This window comes from Myotis daubentonii, chromosome 18, assembly GCF_963259705.1.
Source record: "Myotis daubentonii chromosome 18, mMyoDau2.1, whole genome shotgun sequence".
NCBI lineage: Eukaryota > Metazoa > Chordata > Mammalia > Chiroptera > Vespertilionidae > Myotis > Myotis daubentonii.
In genome coordinates this window covers 25,164,290-25,182,466 of record NC_081857.1, presented here as the reverse complement: position 1 = coordinate 25,182,466, position 18,177 = coordinate 25,164,290, and the positions used below count along the sequence as shown (strand labels likewise).

General features: G+C 39.3%; 1 protein-coding gene across 9 annotated transcripts in view; it reads left to right on the top strand.

Moving 5' to 3' along the window:
• Positions 1–18,177, top strand: part of RABGAP1L (RAB GTPase activating protein 1 like) — a 444,263-nt gene that overhangs the window by 104,669 nt on the left and 321,417 nt on the right. For all 9 annotated transcript variants that reach the window (XM_059674299.1, XM_059674298.1, XM_059674300.1 and 6 more), the window contains one exon: positions 2,221–2,371. In XM_059674299.1, the coding sequence (XP_059530282.1) occupies positions 2,221–2,371 (151 nt within the window). The remainder of the gene's footprint in view (positions 1–2,220; positions 2,372–18,177) is intronic.

The following is an 18,177-nucleotide window of genomic DNA, read 5'->3' as shown; positions in this document are numbered from 1 at the left end:
ACTTCATTCAAAGGGGGTGGGGCTATCTTGATACAGGTATAGGGATCACTGAAGTGGGTCTTGCAGTGGGGGAGAAAGATTGGGCTCAACTTCAAATACAGCAAAAAAAAAAAAAAAAAGTGTGAATTTACAGCCAGGGTGCAAGGTGGAGGTCACTGGATGGAAAATTACTAAGCAGAAACCTCAGGGGTAATGTGGGATCCTGGCTAAACTGACCTAAAAAAGGTTCTTAATGAAGACAGATCAGCATGCTCAGACATCACATGGGGGTGTGGAAGATAAGGAACCCAATTGGAAATCGAGCTTGATTAGATATGGAGGATGGGTGATTTTTTAAGGCATTCTCAATGTTTAACTCACCCTGGCACCAGAACCCCTGGTATCTGGCCCCTTTGTCTACCCATTTACCCCTACTTTCCTTTTGGAACATATAGGTTCATCACTTAGAGGGCACAAAACAGATAGTCTGGGGGGTGGTGAATGCTGCTGGGATCCATTTGTCCTGCTGGTGCCCAGGACGGCATTCCTGTAGGTAACTTCCCTGTTAAAACTCTAAACTGACAAGCTGGACTTATCTGCATTATTCTTTGGCCTCTCGGCTTCTTGGGCATTTGTGGGCATGTTGATCCAGAGCCTATGATCCACTTTCAGCTTCAGGGTCACTTCCCCCTCATCCCCTGCCATGCACACACACTTAGCCAATTTGCCATACATTTATCTCAGGAGATTCAGATGGTGCTTTTTGTGCCTTGACATGCTGCTTAGAAATATTTAGTTAATACATTCATCTACACTAATAAAAGACAAAGATGCTAATTGACCGTACCTTTGCTACACCCAAAGCCATGCCCACCAGCCAATCAGAGCGACTATATGCAAATTAACCCAACCAAGATGGCGATCGGCAGCCACGGAGCTGGAGCAAGCAGGAGGCTTGGTTGCCCGGGCAATGGAGGAATCCAAGCTTCCTGTCAGCCCTGAGCTGGCTGTGGCCTCTGCTAAAGGCAACAAAGTTTCAATTATAGAAGATAAACAAATCCCAGATTCCTGCTTCCAGCCAGCCTCCACTGGGAGCTTGGGTAGCTGGGGGTTATAGCCAATCTGCAAACAGCCATCAGCCCCTCACCCAGGCTGGCCACACCCTCATGGGGTGAGGGTCCCCACTGGAGGGGCTTAGCCAGCCTGAAAATGGTCCTCAGCCCCTCACCCAGACTGGCCAGGCACCCCAGCAGTACCCTTGCCCCTGTGAAGGGGCTGTGGCCAGCCTGCAAATAGCCATCAGCCACTCACCCAGGCTGGCCACACCCTCATGGGGTGAGGGTCCTCGCTGGGGGGGCTTGGCCAGCCTGCAAACTGCCATCAGCCACTCACCCAGACTGGCCAGGCACCTCAGCAAGACCCTTCCCCCCTGAAGGGGCTGTGACTAGCCTGCAAACAGCCATCAGCCCCTCACCCAGGCTGGCCAGGCACTCCTATATAATAAAAGGGTAATATGCAAATTGACCCTAACAGCAGAACGACTGGGAATGACTGGTCACTATGGCACACATTGACCACCAGGGGGCAGACGCTCAATGCAGGAGCTGCCCCCTGGTGGTCAGTGCGCTCCCACAGGGGGAGCTCTGCTCAGCCACAAGCCAGGCTGATGGCTGCCAGTACAGCAGTGGTGGTGGGAGCCTCTCCCGCCTCCTCAGCAGCGCTAAGGATGTCCGACTGCAGCTTAGGCCTGCTCCCCGCTGGCTAGTGGACATCCTCCGAGGGCTCCCGGGCTGCCTGAGGGATGTCTGATTGCCAGCTTAGGCCTGATCCCCCAGGGATTGGGCCTAAGCTAGCAGGCGGTCATCCCCCGAGGGGTCCCAGACTGCGAGAGGGCACAGGCTGGGCTGAGGGACTCCCCTGAGTGCACAGTTTTTTGTGTACTGGGCCTCTAGTTATAATGAGAAAGTTCATAGGGTGATTTATAAAAAAGTAAATGAGAGAAAGAAAAACCTTTCCTTGATGGTGGAATAACATGGTTCACCAATAAAGAAGATAAGATCAAGGAACATAGTCAAAGACATCACAGAGCTTAAACTCTATCATTATCTCATGCTCTTCCCCCATTTCTCTTTTGAACCAGGCTTATACTTTATGTAAACTCATTAATATACTTTTCATAACAACAGCAGTTCAGCAATGGTGAGGGGTGTATGAATGTCTTATTTTCTTGTTTTTTTTCAGGCACAATAACCTTGGTGCACGACCAAAAGGACTGTTCACGCTGGTGAAGAGTGGCATCCCTGAAGCTCTGAGGGCAGAGGTATGGCAGTTGTTAGCAGGCTGCCATGACAACCAGGCAATGCTGGATATATACCGACTTCTCATCACAAAGGTAGGAAGCTATTTTCATGTTATGCTCATGGACAACATTTAACTCGTAACTCCAATAATGCTTTGGACCTATTTCAACATGTTATCGATGGAGTGCAGTGAATAGTTCTGCCTTTTGTTGGAACCCTTGCTGGATAGTGGAAACAATACACCATAGTCAGCTGCAAACACTTTATGCCTTGGCTTTCATTTTTCCCTGTAAGTGACTTTATAATAACTATTTACCAAATTGGAATATATTTTAAGTGAAATAAAGTAACCTTTTTTGTTGTTGTTTGAGATTTATGTACAGTTATCTTGTTTACAATATACTTGGCTTCTAGTATACTTAAAAAATCAAATTAACTTAAAATGAAATTAAAAGGCCTTCTGTGCCTAAATGACCTTGCCATTCAATGATGTGGGCAGCTGCCCACATCAGAGCCTCTGGATTCAATGTAGATTCCTTTGCTTATGTCTAAAAGGCTGATTTTAGAACATGGTAAAGGTCATCTTCAATCCTAGACTGTCTGTAGATCTCACCTCCTAATTTTTTAATCTACTCTAAAATGTAGATTTTGAAATAATAGCAACTTTAAAAAATTTTAATTCATAAATGTGATTTTTTTGATAACCAAGACGTTGTTCCTCAAGATATATCAACTTTTATAATTCCTTAACTTCTCTAATTCCTTTTTCCCATCCTTCCTTCTTTGCCCCCTCCCTTCCACAAATATTTTTGAGTGCCTAGGATATTCAGTCACCGCTAAATTCAGATTTTTAAACCATCTTTTATGATTAATGTTTTCTACAGTGGCATGTGCAAGGTGATCCATGGGGAGGATGTCTAAAGTTTCATTTGTATTTTTAAAAATACAAACACGCAAGGATATGGAGCTGTATTGATACTTGCTATGCTGACATTTGTTGTGTTGTGGTACTGAGATCTCACTAGGTCCTTGGGCCCAGTGGCCACTTGTCCCATGTGGTTCAGGAGTGACCCGAGAGAAGAAGGGGTTTGCACACCTTGGAGCTGAATAACAGTTGTGCTGACACTTATATGTTCACTTTCAGAATATTACAGTTTTTTACAGTTTACATGTGCTTGATTATGTGGATTTATAGGTTATCTAGTTTTAATTTAACCTTAACTCACAGGATGGATGAGCGCTTTGAAAAGATTGCTGTTCCATGATGTTAATAGCAAGATGTTTAAAAAACACTGATCTACCCCTTCAAGTAAAAAATAATATTATGATGATGGATGATAGAGCACCTGCTGTGGAAATAAACTCATGTTATAGAGAATGGCATTTGACATATTTGGCAATTTAAATACCACTATGTGATTTTGCCACTGAAAACTACATGTGTGTTATTATAAAAACTCTTTATGTCTTCTTACTTAAAAACCTGAAATCAACAATTTCAAATATGGTTAAATTTGTACAAATAGTTGTAGAGAATTTGGAGACTGAATGTTAAAAATATAAAAATAACAGTATAATACAGTAGTACTGGTATGTAATAAAAATAAATAGTGAAATAAATAGACATATATTGGAAGTTTATGCTCAGAAAAGTTTTTATTGATGGGGCTCTCTGAGCAAAAATGTGCAAAGACCATAATTCTGGATGTCAGATCCCTTTTTCATATAAATAACAAACAGTACTTTTAATGGCTGCTCATGGGGTAGCAGCTATAGGCTTTGTTAATTCATACCTTTCAAGATTTCAGACTTTGGGGGAAAAATTAAAATATTATTTATGAACTCCTGACACTACAAGTATATGCTCATATATGTGATAAAAGTTTTACCATATATACCAAGCGCTACGTTAGGAACGTGCTCAAGGTCCCAAGCTAGTAAGTAAGCAGCAGAGCTTAGAATTTGAAGCCACGGTCGCCCTCCATAGTGAACACCAACCTTTCCTCCTGGATTTGAGTCTCACTCTTCCCACATATTAATTTGTGATCTTGAGAAGTTATCCCAATTTTCTAAGCCTCAGTTTCATTATTTGTAAAGCAGGGATCATTACTGGGATTGTTGTGTGAATTAAATAAAGTAATACAGTGCTTGGCATGTAGTAAGTATTCAAGATTAGCTTCTACTATTTTTACCAATATGATATTACATCATGAACATGATAATAGAGATAATGGCTATGGTGTCAGTGTATACTTCTATTTCAATATGTGTGATAACTTCCAGTCACGTGATTTTCATAAGAACACATGATGTGAATAACAGCTGATGGAATGGAGAAGGAATCTTTTTAGTAGAAGCATCAAGTGTCAGATTTGTCTTTTTTGTGTGTCTTTTTTTCTGGCTGGTGTATATCATGTAATATTTGAATTCTAAAACTTGACTTTGTAGTGATTTCACGAGTTATTATTTTAGTGGGTATGCATATTCAAGTATATCATAAAGTCCAATGATATTCTCTAAAAGTCACTCCTAATGACTGACTGATAAAATCAAGATTGCAAGGCAGGCATTAATTTCATTCACTTATTAACACACTCATTTATTCAGTAACTCTTTTTATTTTTTTAAAATATTTTATTAATTTTTATTTTTTTAATATTTTAATTTGAAATAATCTCATACATGTAAAAAACAACTATAAAATACTACAGCATATTATATGTACTCTTCACCTAATTTCTTAGGTGTTAATAATTTAAACATAACCATTATACAACTAACAAAATTTGGAATATATTTTTCTTATAGTCTCTTTAATGTTACTTAATCCATTTACTTTGTTTTTGTTAATCTTCACCCAAGGATATTTTTCCATTGAATGTTAGAGAGAGTGAAGGGAAAGGGAGAGACACATTGATCGGTTGCCTTCTGCACATGCTCTGATAGGGACTGGGGATCAAGGCAGCAACTGAGGTACATGCCTTTGACTGGAATCGAACCTGGGACCCTTCAGTTCATGGGCTAATGCTCTATCCACAGTAACTCTTTTTACAAAATTAAATCTTTATTGTTTGAACATATTACATATGTCCCCCTTCCCCCTCCTTGCCTCCTTTTAACCCACCCCCAGAACTTTTATTGAGCATCTTTTATGACTGCACGCTCTGTGGTTTCTAGGGCTATGTAGATGAAAAGAGTTCATACCCTTGAGGAGTGTAGCTTTGGGGGAAGCCAGGCCTGTACACAGATAGGTCGAGTATATTCTGATATAGGGTATAATAGGTATCTTAATCATGTGTGTGGAATATAGATGAAGTAGTAACAGCTCTGCTTGGGTGAGCCAGGTGGGAATTAAATATGTCTGAGGAGTCTAGGAGAGGGAGTGCATTGTAAGGGGGCGTTTATGTAATGACTCACCTATCAGTTAGTGACTTGGTTGGATTATTCAGGTAGTCTTAGAAAGTGAAATCTTTCCTTCCCTCACTCCCACCCCAGTTATCCAACTACATTCACGGTTCACGGATCAATGCTTGTCCCTTGCTAAATGGGAAGAATGTAATACAAGTTTATTCTTCTTAGAATAAACATATGAAATGAAGAACTGCAGAAAATATGTTGTATCAAAAAGCTATCACAAGAGAATATTTATTTGATAACCTAGGATTGATGTAATAGAGTTTTATCAAGTAGTATAATGTCTACTCAATAAATGTTTGAGTACCTGTTGTTTAAGTTCTGTGCTAGGATGGTGATGCATATTAATTTTTTAAATCAGTGAACTGAAAAATACTCTCTATTGGCTAAATATAAAACAGTATAAACTTGCAAAGAAGAAGGCCAAATTTATAAACTGCAGAGAGCATGTGCTCGAATCTCTATCAGAGAGCAAAAAGGGCAATAATTGCCAATATTACTTTGGCAGTTGATGCGAAAATCTTTTTGGAATATAAATAAAAAACAACCATTTTAAGATTTCTGCAAGTTCTCTGCTTTCTTGAGTTTTGTATGAACAGATAAAGCTTCCTGTGTTTATCCTAGTCAGATTATTGGTACTGCTCAGAATAAAGCCTGTCTTCTCTCTGTCCTCCAGTGCGTTATTGTAGCAGATGGCTTTTAATAAAACATGTAGCTAAAGAAGCATTTTTACTCTACTCTGTTAGAATGTACTATAATTATAGTTATGGACATTCTCAAGAGGAAATGCTTAAATTGGTATTTTTCTTATGATCGAATAGATGCATATGTAATTGAAAAGTGAAAATATGGTGTCAGTTATGTATTTTTTTATCTGATAAGCTTTTGCAACCAAATTAAACTCTGAACATCATTTAGTCAGGTAGATGTCTGCTTTTTCTTTACAAGGTTTATTTTTAAAAAATTCACTGCAGTATATTAATCAAGCAACGCTCAACACTAGATTTCATTGAGAGGCAGGGCATTGCCTAATTACACGCTGCTCTAGTCTCTGTCATCACCTCATCTAGTTGAGGAAATGAGCTTTTTGATAGAATGGGGTTATTCCAGCTGGGTCTGTACCATTGGGATGTATAAAATCCATGGACTCTTGTACTGTTGCTGCCATAAAATTTACAAAAATTTCTCTAGAAGATTTAGAGTTCTTTAAAATTTATTAATTAAAAAAATAAGGTAGGGAAGGAGAATAAAGAGCACTCACTATGTTGTAATGTAAATACCTTGAACATGTAGATATTTCCTTTATTAAAGGAAAGTAAGAATTATTGAAAGAGATTTTAAAAGAAAATGTACCTTTTATTTTCTCTTTTCTTGTGTAATAAGGGTGGTGGTTTTTTACCACATAATATTATTTTTTCACAGTAGAATTTTAATCAAATTTTCTCAGTCCTCATCCCTTGAGCTTTTTCATCTTCTATCATATCTATACTGACTGACACCTGCATGTAGAAACTAGAATTAAATGTGAATCTGAGAACTAAAAGTTTTCCCCCAGTACTGAACATGTTTCTTCAAAAATTTAAAAATATATCCTTAATTATTTTCATACACTTAAGTGATAATGTTTTGTTTCTCATAACAAATGTTAGTTTCATTATCCTTTAAACAAAGTTAGTAGTTTTGAGGTAAATTGAAATGATGATTTTCTAATGTTACCTTCATTTTCATATGATGGGATTAGAGTAGAAGCACTCTGTTTTGAGGGAAGATTTTTGGGTGATTGTTGAGCATAGATGATTCAGTGGCATAAAAGCTATATTTATATTATAGACAAGGATAAGAGGAAAGCAGTTATATTCTTCTTAAATCTCAGAAATTTTCAGGAGCCTAGGATTACAGTGTGACTCCTGGATCCCAACTTCATAATAACGTTACTGATCATATCAGCACATATTTCTAGCACAATATTTATATTGTATGAGTGCCCCAGTGCACAGATTCGTGCACATTGAAAAGAAATTATTTAGAAGGTGGCCAGTGGAGCAGGACTGGGTGAAATGGGCCGGACACACCCTGGAGCCAACCTCCAGTGGCCCCACCCAGGCTGGCCGCACCTAGGGTGGCACCATGGCTTGAAGGGCATCTGCAGAATGAACGGGATCCTTCCTGCAGGTGGGTTCCCTCAGCCTGGCCTGCGGGGATCGGGCCGAAACCTGCTCTCTGACATCCCCTGAGGGGTCCTGGAATGCAAGAGCGTGGTTCTTGGGTGATGCACCCCAGAATCAGGCTCCCTCCTCTCTGGTTCTGGGGTGCATCACCTGAGAACCGCTGCTGCCAAGTGACCGCAGCTCGGCAGCTTCTGTGTTGAGCATCTGCCCCCTGTTGGTCAGTGTGTGTCATAGCTACTGGCCAGTTGGATGGTTGGACGGTCACTTAGCCTTTTATATGTATAGATAGATTGGATAATATGGTGTGATGAGTTCTCTTCAGGGTTTTTACTTTGGCTTTGATTTACTTTTCCATACAAATTTATGTTTAGATATATTTACCACTAATTAGTGCCAAGGTTAAAAAAGGGAGAGATAGCAGATACCTATGAGGCAGGTACCCAAAGTCTACCCTACATCACTGTGTTACATAGTTCCGCTCATGCTTTGGTACCAGTTCCATTTTGCAGCTTCTTGCTTAATTACATCACGAATCTCTCAGTATCTTCTCTTCCTTGTTTTGTGTCTCTTTATAGATTGTATGTCTTTGTCTCTTCATCATATCTTCCTTTATACCTGCCTTCCTTTTTAAATGGAGCTCTGAAAAGTGGTTTTCATTAATTGTTATATTTGCTTGGTTTCATGTTCCCTGTGACTTTCTCAGATTAGGCTGCCTTTTAGTTGTACGGCTGTTAGTTGATTTTTAAACTGACAAGATAGGAGACTGTGTCATCTTAGAGAGACTGTCATTTTGTTGTATTTTGTATCCCCAGGGCCTGGCACTAGCCCTTAATAAATATCTGTTGAATAATTAAATGAATTAAACTCTACAGGGCAGTGCTCCATGATTTGAAAAGCTTTAAAAAATGTTTTTATTGATTTTTCTTTCTTTTTTTTCTTTTTTAGAGAGAGAGAGAGAAGAAGAGAGAGGGAGAGAGAGATAGAAACATCAATGATTGAGTGGCTGCCTCCTGCATGCCTCTACTGGGGATCGAGCCCACAACCCAGGCACGTGACCTAATTGGGAATTGAACCAGTGACCTCTTGGTGCATTGGACATCGCTCAGTGAGCCACACTGGCCAGGCCAAGTTTTACGATTTTCATCACATTTAATGAGTAGCTCTTAGGGACCACCCTTCAAGAGTAGGCATTGAAAGTTATGGTTATTCTTCTTATTTTTAATTTTTTTTATCACCATTTATCCCCCCTATACCACTTTCCATCTCCACCCACCATTCCTCCATCCTGTAATCACCATACTGTTATCCATGTCAATGAGTTCTTTCTCTTTTTTTCTGGAAAGTTGTCTTTTTAATTTGCTTAATTTTTTCATTATAAGAGAATTATATCTTTAGAGCTTTTGAAGAAGATATGTAATTGTTAATGTGTATACTTAAAGATCCCAAAATATGATGTGTAGTATGTCTCCTATTACAAATTTGAATATATCCAAGTTTCTACTTCCTTTTTCCATCAGAGAAAAATAAGCAGATGGAAAAAAAATAGATCAATGAGTAAATTTAAGGTATTGTTAGCCATAGAAAAATGTAGTTCCTTTGTGAAATGTCTTGAACTTCTTTAAGAAGATACTAGATAAATACCATGTTAAGGGATATTATTGATGCTGAAATTTTTTCAGACATTAAAGCTTTATTCCATAATCTGCCTTTTGATTTAATTGATATTAATTCCACAGAGTGTTTCAAACTAAGCATTGTAATTATTTTGATATGTTATACTTTTAAAGGAATAGTTGTATAATAACAGTTTTGATTCTTACTGGGTCCCTTTTTTCTTTATGTTAAATCTTTACTTTTTCTAGATTCACAATCAGTTTTTTTCAGAAGTGCTTCTATTATGTGCATAATAGAGTTTAACTTTTTATTTCTAACGAATAATGAATACACTAGGTAAAAGTTGCTCAAAATGTTTTTATTCCTGGATTGGAATATTATGGCTATGCATACTTACTTCTCTATAAGGGAGAACTTTACTTGTTACTATCAGAATAACTCAATCACTTCTACCCTTTACAGGGCAGATCTCTGTCACGTTTATGAAAACTACTTGATATTTTAATAGATGACTTTTACCTTGATACCAGCAAAAAATGATGTAAAAAGGAGCGATTCCATTTAACTCTAAATATTGAGTTCTTTTTTGAAAAGTATAATGGCAATTTTTATTTTACTTTATTTTATTTTATAACTAGAGGCCCGGTGCACAGATTTGTGAACTGGTGGGGTCCCTCAGCCTGGCCTGTGGCCTTTCACAATCCAGGACCCCTCAGGGGATGTCAGAGAGCTGGTTTCGGCCTGATCCCCGCAGGCCAGGCCGAGAGACCCCACTGGTGCACTAATTCATGTACCGGGCTTCTAGTATGCATGTAAGATCTTTGGTTAATTTCTTCCTGCCCTCCCCCCTCTCCCCTTCCTTTTGAGATTCATTAGTCTGTTCCATGTTTCCATGCCTGTGTGTTGAGCGTCTTCCCCCTGGAGGTCATTGCATATCATAGCTACCAGTCCAATGGTCGCTTAGGCTTTTATATACATACTAGAGGCTCGGTGCACAAAAATTTGTGCACTCGGGAGGGAGAGGGGGACCCTCAGCCCGGCCTGTGCCCTCTTGCAGACTGGGACCCCCCAGGGGATGACCACCTGCTGGCTTCAGCCCGCTCCCCAGGGGATTGGGCCTAAGATGGCAATCAGACATCCCTCTGGCAGCCCAGCAGCCCTCGGGGGATGTCCACTTGCCAGCGGGGAGCAGGCCTAAGCTGAAGTCGGACATCCTTAGCGCTGCTGAGGAGGCAGGAGAGGCTCCCACCACTACCGCTGTACTGGCAGCCATCAGCCTGGCTTGTGGCTGAGCAGAGCTCCTCCCATGTGAGAGCGCCCTGACCACCAGAGGGCAGCTCCTGCATTGAGTGTCTGCCCCCTGGTGGTCAGTGTGTGTCATAGTGACCAGTCATTCCCAGTCTTTCTGCTGTTAGGGTCAGTTTGCATATTATCCTGTTACTGTATAGGATAGAGGCCTGGTGCATGGGTGGGCGCTGGCTGGTTTGCCCTGAAGGGTGTCCTGGATTAGGGTGGGGTCCCGCTGGGGTGCCTGGCCAGCCTGGATGAGGGGATGATGGCTGTTTGCAACTGGTCACACCCCCTTCAGGGTGGGGGTCCCCACTGGGGTGCCTGGCCAGTCTGGGTGAGGGGCTGAGGGCCGTTTTCAGGTTGGCTGGTGACTGAAGCTCCCAACCTCTCCTTTTTTTCTTTTCTTTTTTTTATTCTGGGATTTATTTACCTTCTATGGCTGTCACTGGAGCTGAGAGCCGGCTTTAGCTCTGAGGCTCGGCTCCAGCTCTGAGGCCTCGGCTGCTGAAAGCAGGCATCTGCTTTTGTTTGGCTTCCATAATTGAAACACTGTTGCAACTCCAGCTCTGAGGCCCGGCTGGCTGAAAGCAGGTTTCTGGGGTTGGTTTAGCTTCTATAATTGCAACATTGTTTCTTAGAGTGCAGCTCAGAGGCCAGCAGTGGCAGGCGGGGAACCTTGGCTTCCTCCATCACTGGAGCAAGCAATCCTCATGTTCGCTTCAGCTGCCTGGCTGCCGGCCACCATCTTGGTTGGCAGTTAATTTGCATATCCTGATTAGCCAATGGGAAGCGTAGCGGAGGTATGGTTAATTACCATGTTTGTCTATTATTAGATAGGGTATATATATATATATGTATATATATATACACATATATACATAAATTTATATATATATATATACATACACATATATACATATATTTATATATATATAGCAATTTTTAATTGAATGCTTATCTTAATTTTTCTACCCATCTGTCTAGTTGGTACTTAGGTTCTCTAGTAAGTAAGGTTCCATATCTTCATAGAAATTATTTAATCAAAGTCTCTATAGCTTTCTTCACTTTCTAGAGATCTAAGATCTTTACTTTGAAGGTTTCAAAGCTCAAGTATGGGCAAGGATGATTTGAGTATGTTTACAAAATTTCTGTACTGTTCAGTCCTTTAGAGCTGATCATACAGTCAACAGGAAAATTGATTTCTATTACATACTATTTAAAAATCAAGATTTTTCTGAGTAGAAAACTATAGCAGAATCTTAAATTAAGGATTGAGGAGTTTCCCTAGATAATTTAAATACTCTTTTTTCCTGGTGGGGTTGATGATGATATTGACCTACAGTTTTCCAACCAACTTCTGTGGAAAGACCCTTTCTGAACGGAAAGCAGATTGAACTGATCCTCAGGAAAAGACGAGACCGTACTCTAAGGAGAATCGTTTTTTGTCCCAGTGGCACAGTGTAGTCTTGCATTAAGGGTTCTGGGACTAATTAATCAGAAAAACAACTCTAATTAAAAAGGAAACTGCTTTCAGCTGCCTGTTCAAGGTATTTAATGGAAAGAAACTGTTGGCTTAGCTACTTGCTGTCCAGCTTCCAGGAATGTTCTTTAACTGCTTATGTCCTAGTTGAAAGAGGGTGACTTAAGGATTTCTACCAGACTTTATTTGTAGTGATAAACTTTGATATTTCATGGACTTTTTTTCAGGTAAATTTACACAATAGCAGTAATTTTGGAGTTACAATATTGTGATTGCTCTGCAAGGTTTTTTTAACTTATACTCTTACCATGCTTTTTAAATCCTGAGACAAACTATGCTACTTAGATATAATCCTGCTAGACAGCTTTGGGTATGCATGTACGTAAATGTCAACATAAACAAACATATGCATATCATGTAGGATCTAAATAAAAAATATCTAGCAACTATTAGTAAACTTATCTATTTAAATCATGTTGGAATTTCTGTTAGCTTAACAGAAGTCTGTGTAGAGAATTAGTGTATAAGAGACAGTTTTTAATTTCATGAGGGTATGTGCATTATAAAGTATATGTATTATATGTCTTGTTTTTCAGGATTGTTTGTGATTTTTGGATTATTATTATGTTCAACATACCAGATATTTCTTAATTTCCCAAGTGGTAATTGATTATGAACTACTAATTGTTCTGAAAGTTGCTTTTGTTAATTTTCCTTTCTATCTTTTGATATTTGTCTTAATGCATTTACAGAATTTTATTAGTTTCTAAAACAGGGAAGTATTAGACAATTTAAGAAGATAAGAACTGGAAAGCTATCCCAAGGAAGGATTGGAATTGTAACTTACTCTTCCTTGGGTCCTTCCCACCTGCTGGCACACAGTAGACTCTGAGTATGTCTATATGTAGCTGGTTTCAGTTGTGGCCCTTTAGGATCAGTTATTTTCTGTGCTTTATTTCAAATCAGTTATAGCTCAAGAAGGTAAATTTTGTACAAACAATTGTGGGGACAGCACAATCTTAAGGTTTATGAACTTCATGGCATGCTTAGGGCAAACATAATCTTGTGAATTTGGAGTAATTGCTTTTTATTTATTTATTTCTTTTTCTTTTTTTTCCTTTTTTTAAAAATTAAATCTTTATTGTTCAGATTATTACATTTATTCCTATTTTTCCCCCCATAACTCCCCTGCACCCAGTTCCCACCCCACCCTCCGCCCTCACTCCCCACCCACTGTCCTCATCCATAGGTGTACGATTTTTGTCCAGTCTCTTCCCGCATCCCCCATACCCCTTTCCCCCCCAAGAATAGTCATTCCATTCCCTTTCTATGTCCCTGATTCTATTATAATCACCAGTTCATTCTGTTCATCAGATTATTTATTCACTTGATTTTTAGATTCACTTGTTGATAGATGTGTATTTGTGGTTCATAATTTGTATCTTTACCTTTTTCTTCTTCTTCCTCTTCTTAAAGGATACCTTTCAGCATTTCATATAATACTGGTTTGGTGGTCATGAACTCCTTTAGCTTTTTCTTATCTGTGAAGCTCTTTATCTGACCTTCAATTCTGAATGATAGCTTTGCTGGATAAAGTAATCTTGGTTGTAGGTTCTTGCTATTCATCACTTTGAATATTTCTTGCCACTCCCTTCTGGCCTGCAAAGTTTCTGTTGAGAAATCAGCTGACAGTCGTATGGGTACTCTCTTGTAGGTCACTGAGTTTCTTTCTCTTGCTGCTTTTAAGATTCTCTCTTTGTCTTTTGCTCTTGGCATTTTAATGATGATGTGTCTTGGTGTGGTCCTCTTTGGATTCCTTTTGTTTGGGGTTCTCTGCGCTTCCTGGACTTGTAAGTCTATTTCTTTCAGCAGGTAGGGGAAGTTTTCTGTCATTATTTCTTCAAATAGGTTTTCAATATCTTGCTCTCTCTCTTCTTCTGGCACCCCTATAATTCTGATGTTGGTACACTTGAAGCTGTCCCAGAGGCTCCTTACACTATCTTCATATTTTTGGATTCTTTTTTCATTTTGCTTTTCCGGTTGGGTGTTTTTTGCTTCCTCGTATTTCAAATCTTTGACTTGATTCTTGCGGTCCTCTTGTCTGCTGTTGGGAGTCTGTATAATATCCTTTATTTCAGTCAGTATATGCTTAATTTCTAGTTGGTCCTTTATCACAACATCGAGGGTCTCACTAAATTTCTTGAGGGTCTCATTGAGTTTATCAGCAGTTTCTAGAAAATTCTTGAAAAACCTTAAAAGTGTGGTTTTGAACTCTATATCTAGTTGTTTGCTTTCCTCCATTTCTGTCATTTGTGTCCTGTTTCTTTGTCTCGGCATTTTTTATGCTTCACTGTGTCAATAGAGTGGCTTTCTGTGCTAAGTGTCCTATAGGGCCCAGTGGCTCAGCCTCCCCAATTACTTGAGGAGGACACTCTTGGTGCACCCCCTTGTGGGCTTTGTGCACAGTCTTTTTGTAGTTAAGCCTTGATTGTTGTAGGTAACACTGGGAGTATTTGACCTCCAGGTCAATTGGCTGTGAGAATCAGCTGTATCTACGGTGGGAGAACTTCTGTGCTGAAGACACCCTTATGGGGCAAGACTTGTTTCAGTGGGGCTTTGGTGCTCACTGAGTCTGCCCCCTAAGTGTATCCCTTATGGATCTGAGTTGTAATTGGATGGTCCCACTCTGACCACTGGGTACACTGGCTCTTGGATCTAAGGAGGTGCTAATCTAGCCTCTGCCTGAGGCTACCCAACAGAAGCCAGCTGTAAAGCAATGCAAGTTGCCCTGGGGCCTTGGGGCAGCTGCAGTTTGTTAAGTAATTTTCAGATTACAAAGGGCCGGGCCTTTCATATGCAAAAGCCTCTGTGCAAGGCTTGGGTGGGGTGGGGTCCCAGGGGATCAACAGGTCGGGCGGAGTGAGCAATATGGCTGCTCTCAGTCCTGCCCTCAGTGTCCCTGCAATCGCTGCGAGTGCCTCCGAGAGAAAGCTGCCCTCAAGTTCCGACTGATGCCAGACCGTCCCGTTTCTCCTGTATGAGTCTGGGTCCCCAGAGACTCGCCTGGAACTGGAGCTCAGAGCTTGAGACTCCCTCCTTATTGAAAAAGACAATTGTGTCCTCAGCCGCCAGCCCTCTCCGCATGCACCTCTGCACCTTTGTATTTTACTTCTGCACCGCACCTCCTCTGAGTCTCAGTATGCTTTTCTCTTTCCTTCTAGTTGTAGAATTTCCACTCAGCCAGCCTTCCTGTGGTTCTGGATGATGTCCGTTCCGTCTTTTAGTTGTATTTTTGAAGTGGTTGTATGAGGCAGCAATCTCCAGTGTTTACCTATTCCGACATCTTGGTTTCTCCAGTAATTGCTTTTTAAAGGTAGATATATTGCTATTAGATTTATAGTTTCTTTAAAGAAAAAAAGAAAAAGTTATTAAATCCAAAATGCCACTAACCTGTATTACATGTGGTGCATCTAATGGGAGCCAAAAACACCTTAAACAAGGACAGTATGAAAGCCAGGAGCCATAGTTTTTATGTCTCTGGGCTTACTATTGGTTCGGGTTTCCTTTGTACTTTGGGTATGTGGATTTGTGTTAATAACTCAGTGAAATGTTTACCTTACTTGCAGTTTGTCATATGTTTATTTAATGCATCAATTAATTTAGAAACGTTTATTAATTTCCTTTGTGACTTATCTATTTGATTTCAAATACTGGTATTACAGTTAATGCAGAAATCTAAAAGCTCAAGGTCCAGTGGAAGATGTGTGTCAGAACTGGATATAGAAACTGGAGTTACTTGTAATTTATCTATGATTTCTAACTCTTTGTAATGTTTCCCATTGAACATTGCTTGGGCCATAAAGTCAGAGAATATTTCTTCTTTGTAGTGTTATCAAACTGCAGGCTTATCAAAGTTTTCATCAATAAATAGTACCTTCAGAGACGGAACACTAAGGGACAACTTAAAGACTCTCTAGAGGTGGCCTTTCCAATCCTGAGGCATGTGCGGGGCTTGTGCTGGTTGTCTGGGGTGCTCACCAATGTCAGTACCTACCCTCCTTAGTGCTGATATGGAAGTGAATGAAAGCTGTGCACCCCTCCAAACTGATGCTGAACTGATCTAAATCAGACACTCATATCACCTACTTTCCTTAGGTGACAGGTCATGTTCAGATTCAGCAAGGTAGTAGTTATTATTTCCTGTTTATGGACTTCTTCATGGAATGATTTTCTTTCCGTATAAGAGGAAACTTTCTCTTGATGCTCAGTTTTATCCAGTTTGTACTAAACCCAGTGGTGTCTTAAGTCACTGACAATTTTTGAAGATGAGGGGGTCTTTGTGGCTTATTAACACTTGAGAGAATGGGTACAATTAAATCATGACTGTCTTTTCATTGTGGAGATAGAGATGTTCTCTAAGAATGCCCACAGCAGTGAAGCATCCTTGAGAAACCCGCATCTCATCTTGGTAATTGTAAAGATTTTCTAATGATTCTATGATGCTTCAGGGGCACTCAAAAGCATCTTTAAGGATTCCTTAGCCCCATAAAAATATGGCAGTGCAACTAAATGCCAACCTTGTGTTAATTTGATCCCAGTAGAGTATAAACTTAAAATACAATCTAAGATTCCAATTTCATACCTCTCTTCCATTATCCTGATTCAGTCATTTAAGCACTGAGTTGATTCTTGAGAATCTGTTCATGCTTTTTAAATATTCAGTTTTAATTTCACTGTTGCCTTTTTTGTTGTGAATACTATCTAGTACAGACCTCAAAATTTAATGTGCATTCAGAACAGGTGTATATCTTGTTAAATACAGATTTGGATTCAGTACATCTGGTGTGGGGCTTGTGATTCTCCTTTCTAACTAGTTCTCATTGCTGCTAGTTCATGAACTGCAGTTTGAGTAGCAGCTAGACCTTAAACTCTACAATGTTCCTGAAATATTTTTAAATGAGTATGAACTCAGTGAATGCATGTAATTATTTCTGGCTAATTATATTAGTTAAGAAAGATACATATACTAAAAAGTCACAATGTAGCTTACTATTTACTTTAAAATTATATATCATCATGGATGGCCTTCATCGTAATACAGAGTTTACTACTAAACATTATATTGTTAAGAAAAGATAGATAAAACAATATAGTTTAAAAACTAAAATAGTTATAGTTTCTTATCAAAAGAATATATATGCAAATAAATATAAAATGATAACTATGAAAATGGGTTAAACACAGTTGCCTTATAAGGCTTAAGGTTTTTTTCTTAAATTATACATAAAGTAACATCTAAATCTTCTGACATTTGGCTTTTATTTGATGGAAAAGAAGGAAGGAAAGTCAGAGAATCAAAGAAGTAGAAGATGATTTTTCTGAATGATTTTTCTCTCCTGGGTTTTGGCTGTCTACTTTCATTTTTGATTCACGCTTCTTCTTTAATTCTGAAAATGTATGGAGACTCTAGGTTTTCCATTTGAGGCCAAAGAACAAGAATTAAATATGACTTCCATTAATCTTCATTCCTGTATTACTCTATTGAGCACATTTAAAATCTAAGGAAGGTAAGTCCTGTTCACATTCCTCTGCCGGGTTTTATTGAGAGAAGTGTCCTTTACTTAGCAAACCACATTACTTAAAAATATTCTGTCATGAAGATAGTAGCTTAACACGGAGGTTAAAGTTATTGGAGGGCAATTTTTCTTTTTCCATTTCGGTAATGGGCGAAGATGTAGCCAGAAAGATATTGTGACAAACTGTTCTCTAGAAAACCTGGCCAGTGCCTTTGTTGTGAAAATGAAGGTACGCATACTAACTACATTAACCCAAAGAGCCTCTTGATTTGTCTTACCTTTTAGAAATCACTTCCAGGAAGTGATTTCATTATTCATGATGTATTTGATCACTGCTGTAGACATACTTATAAGAT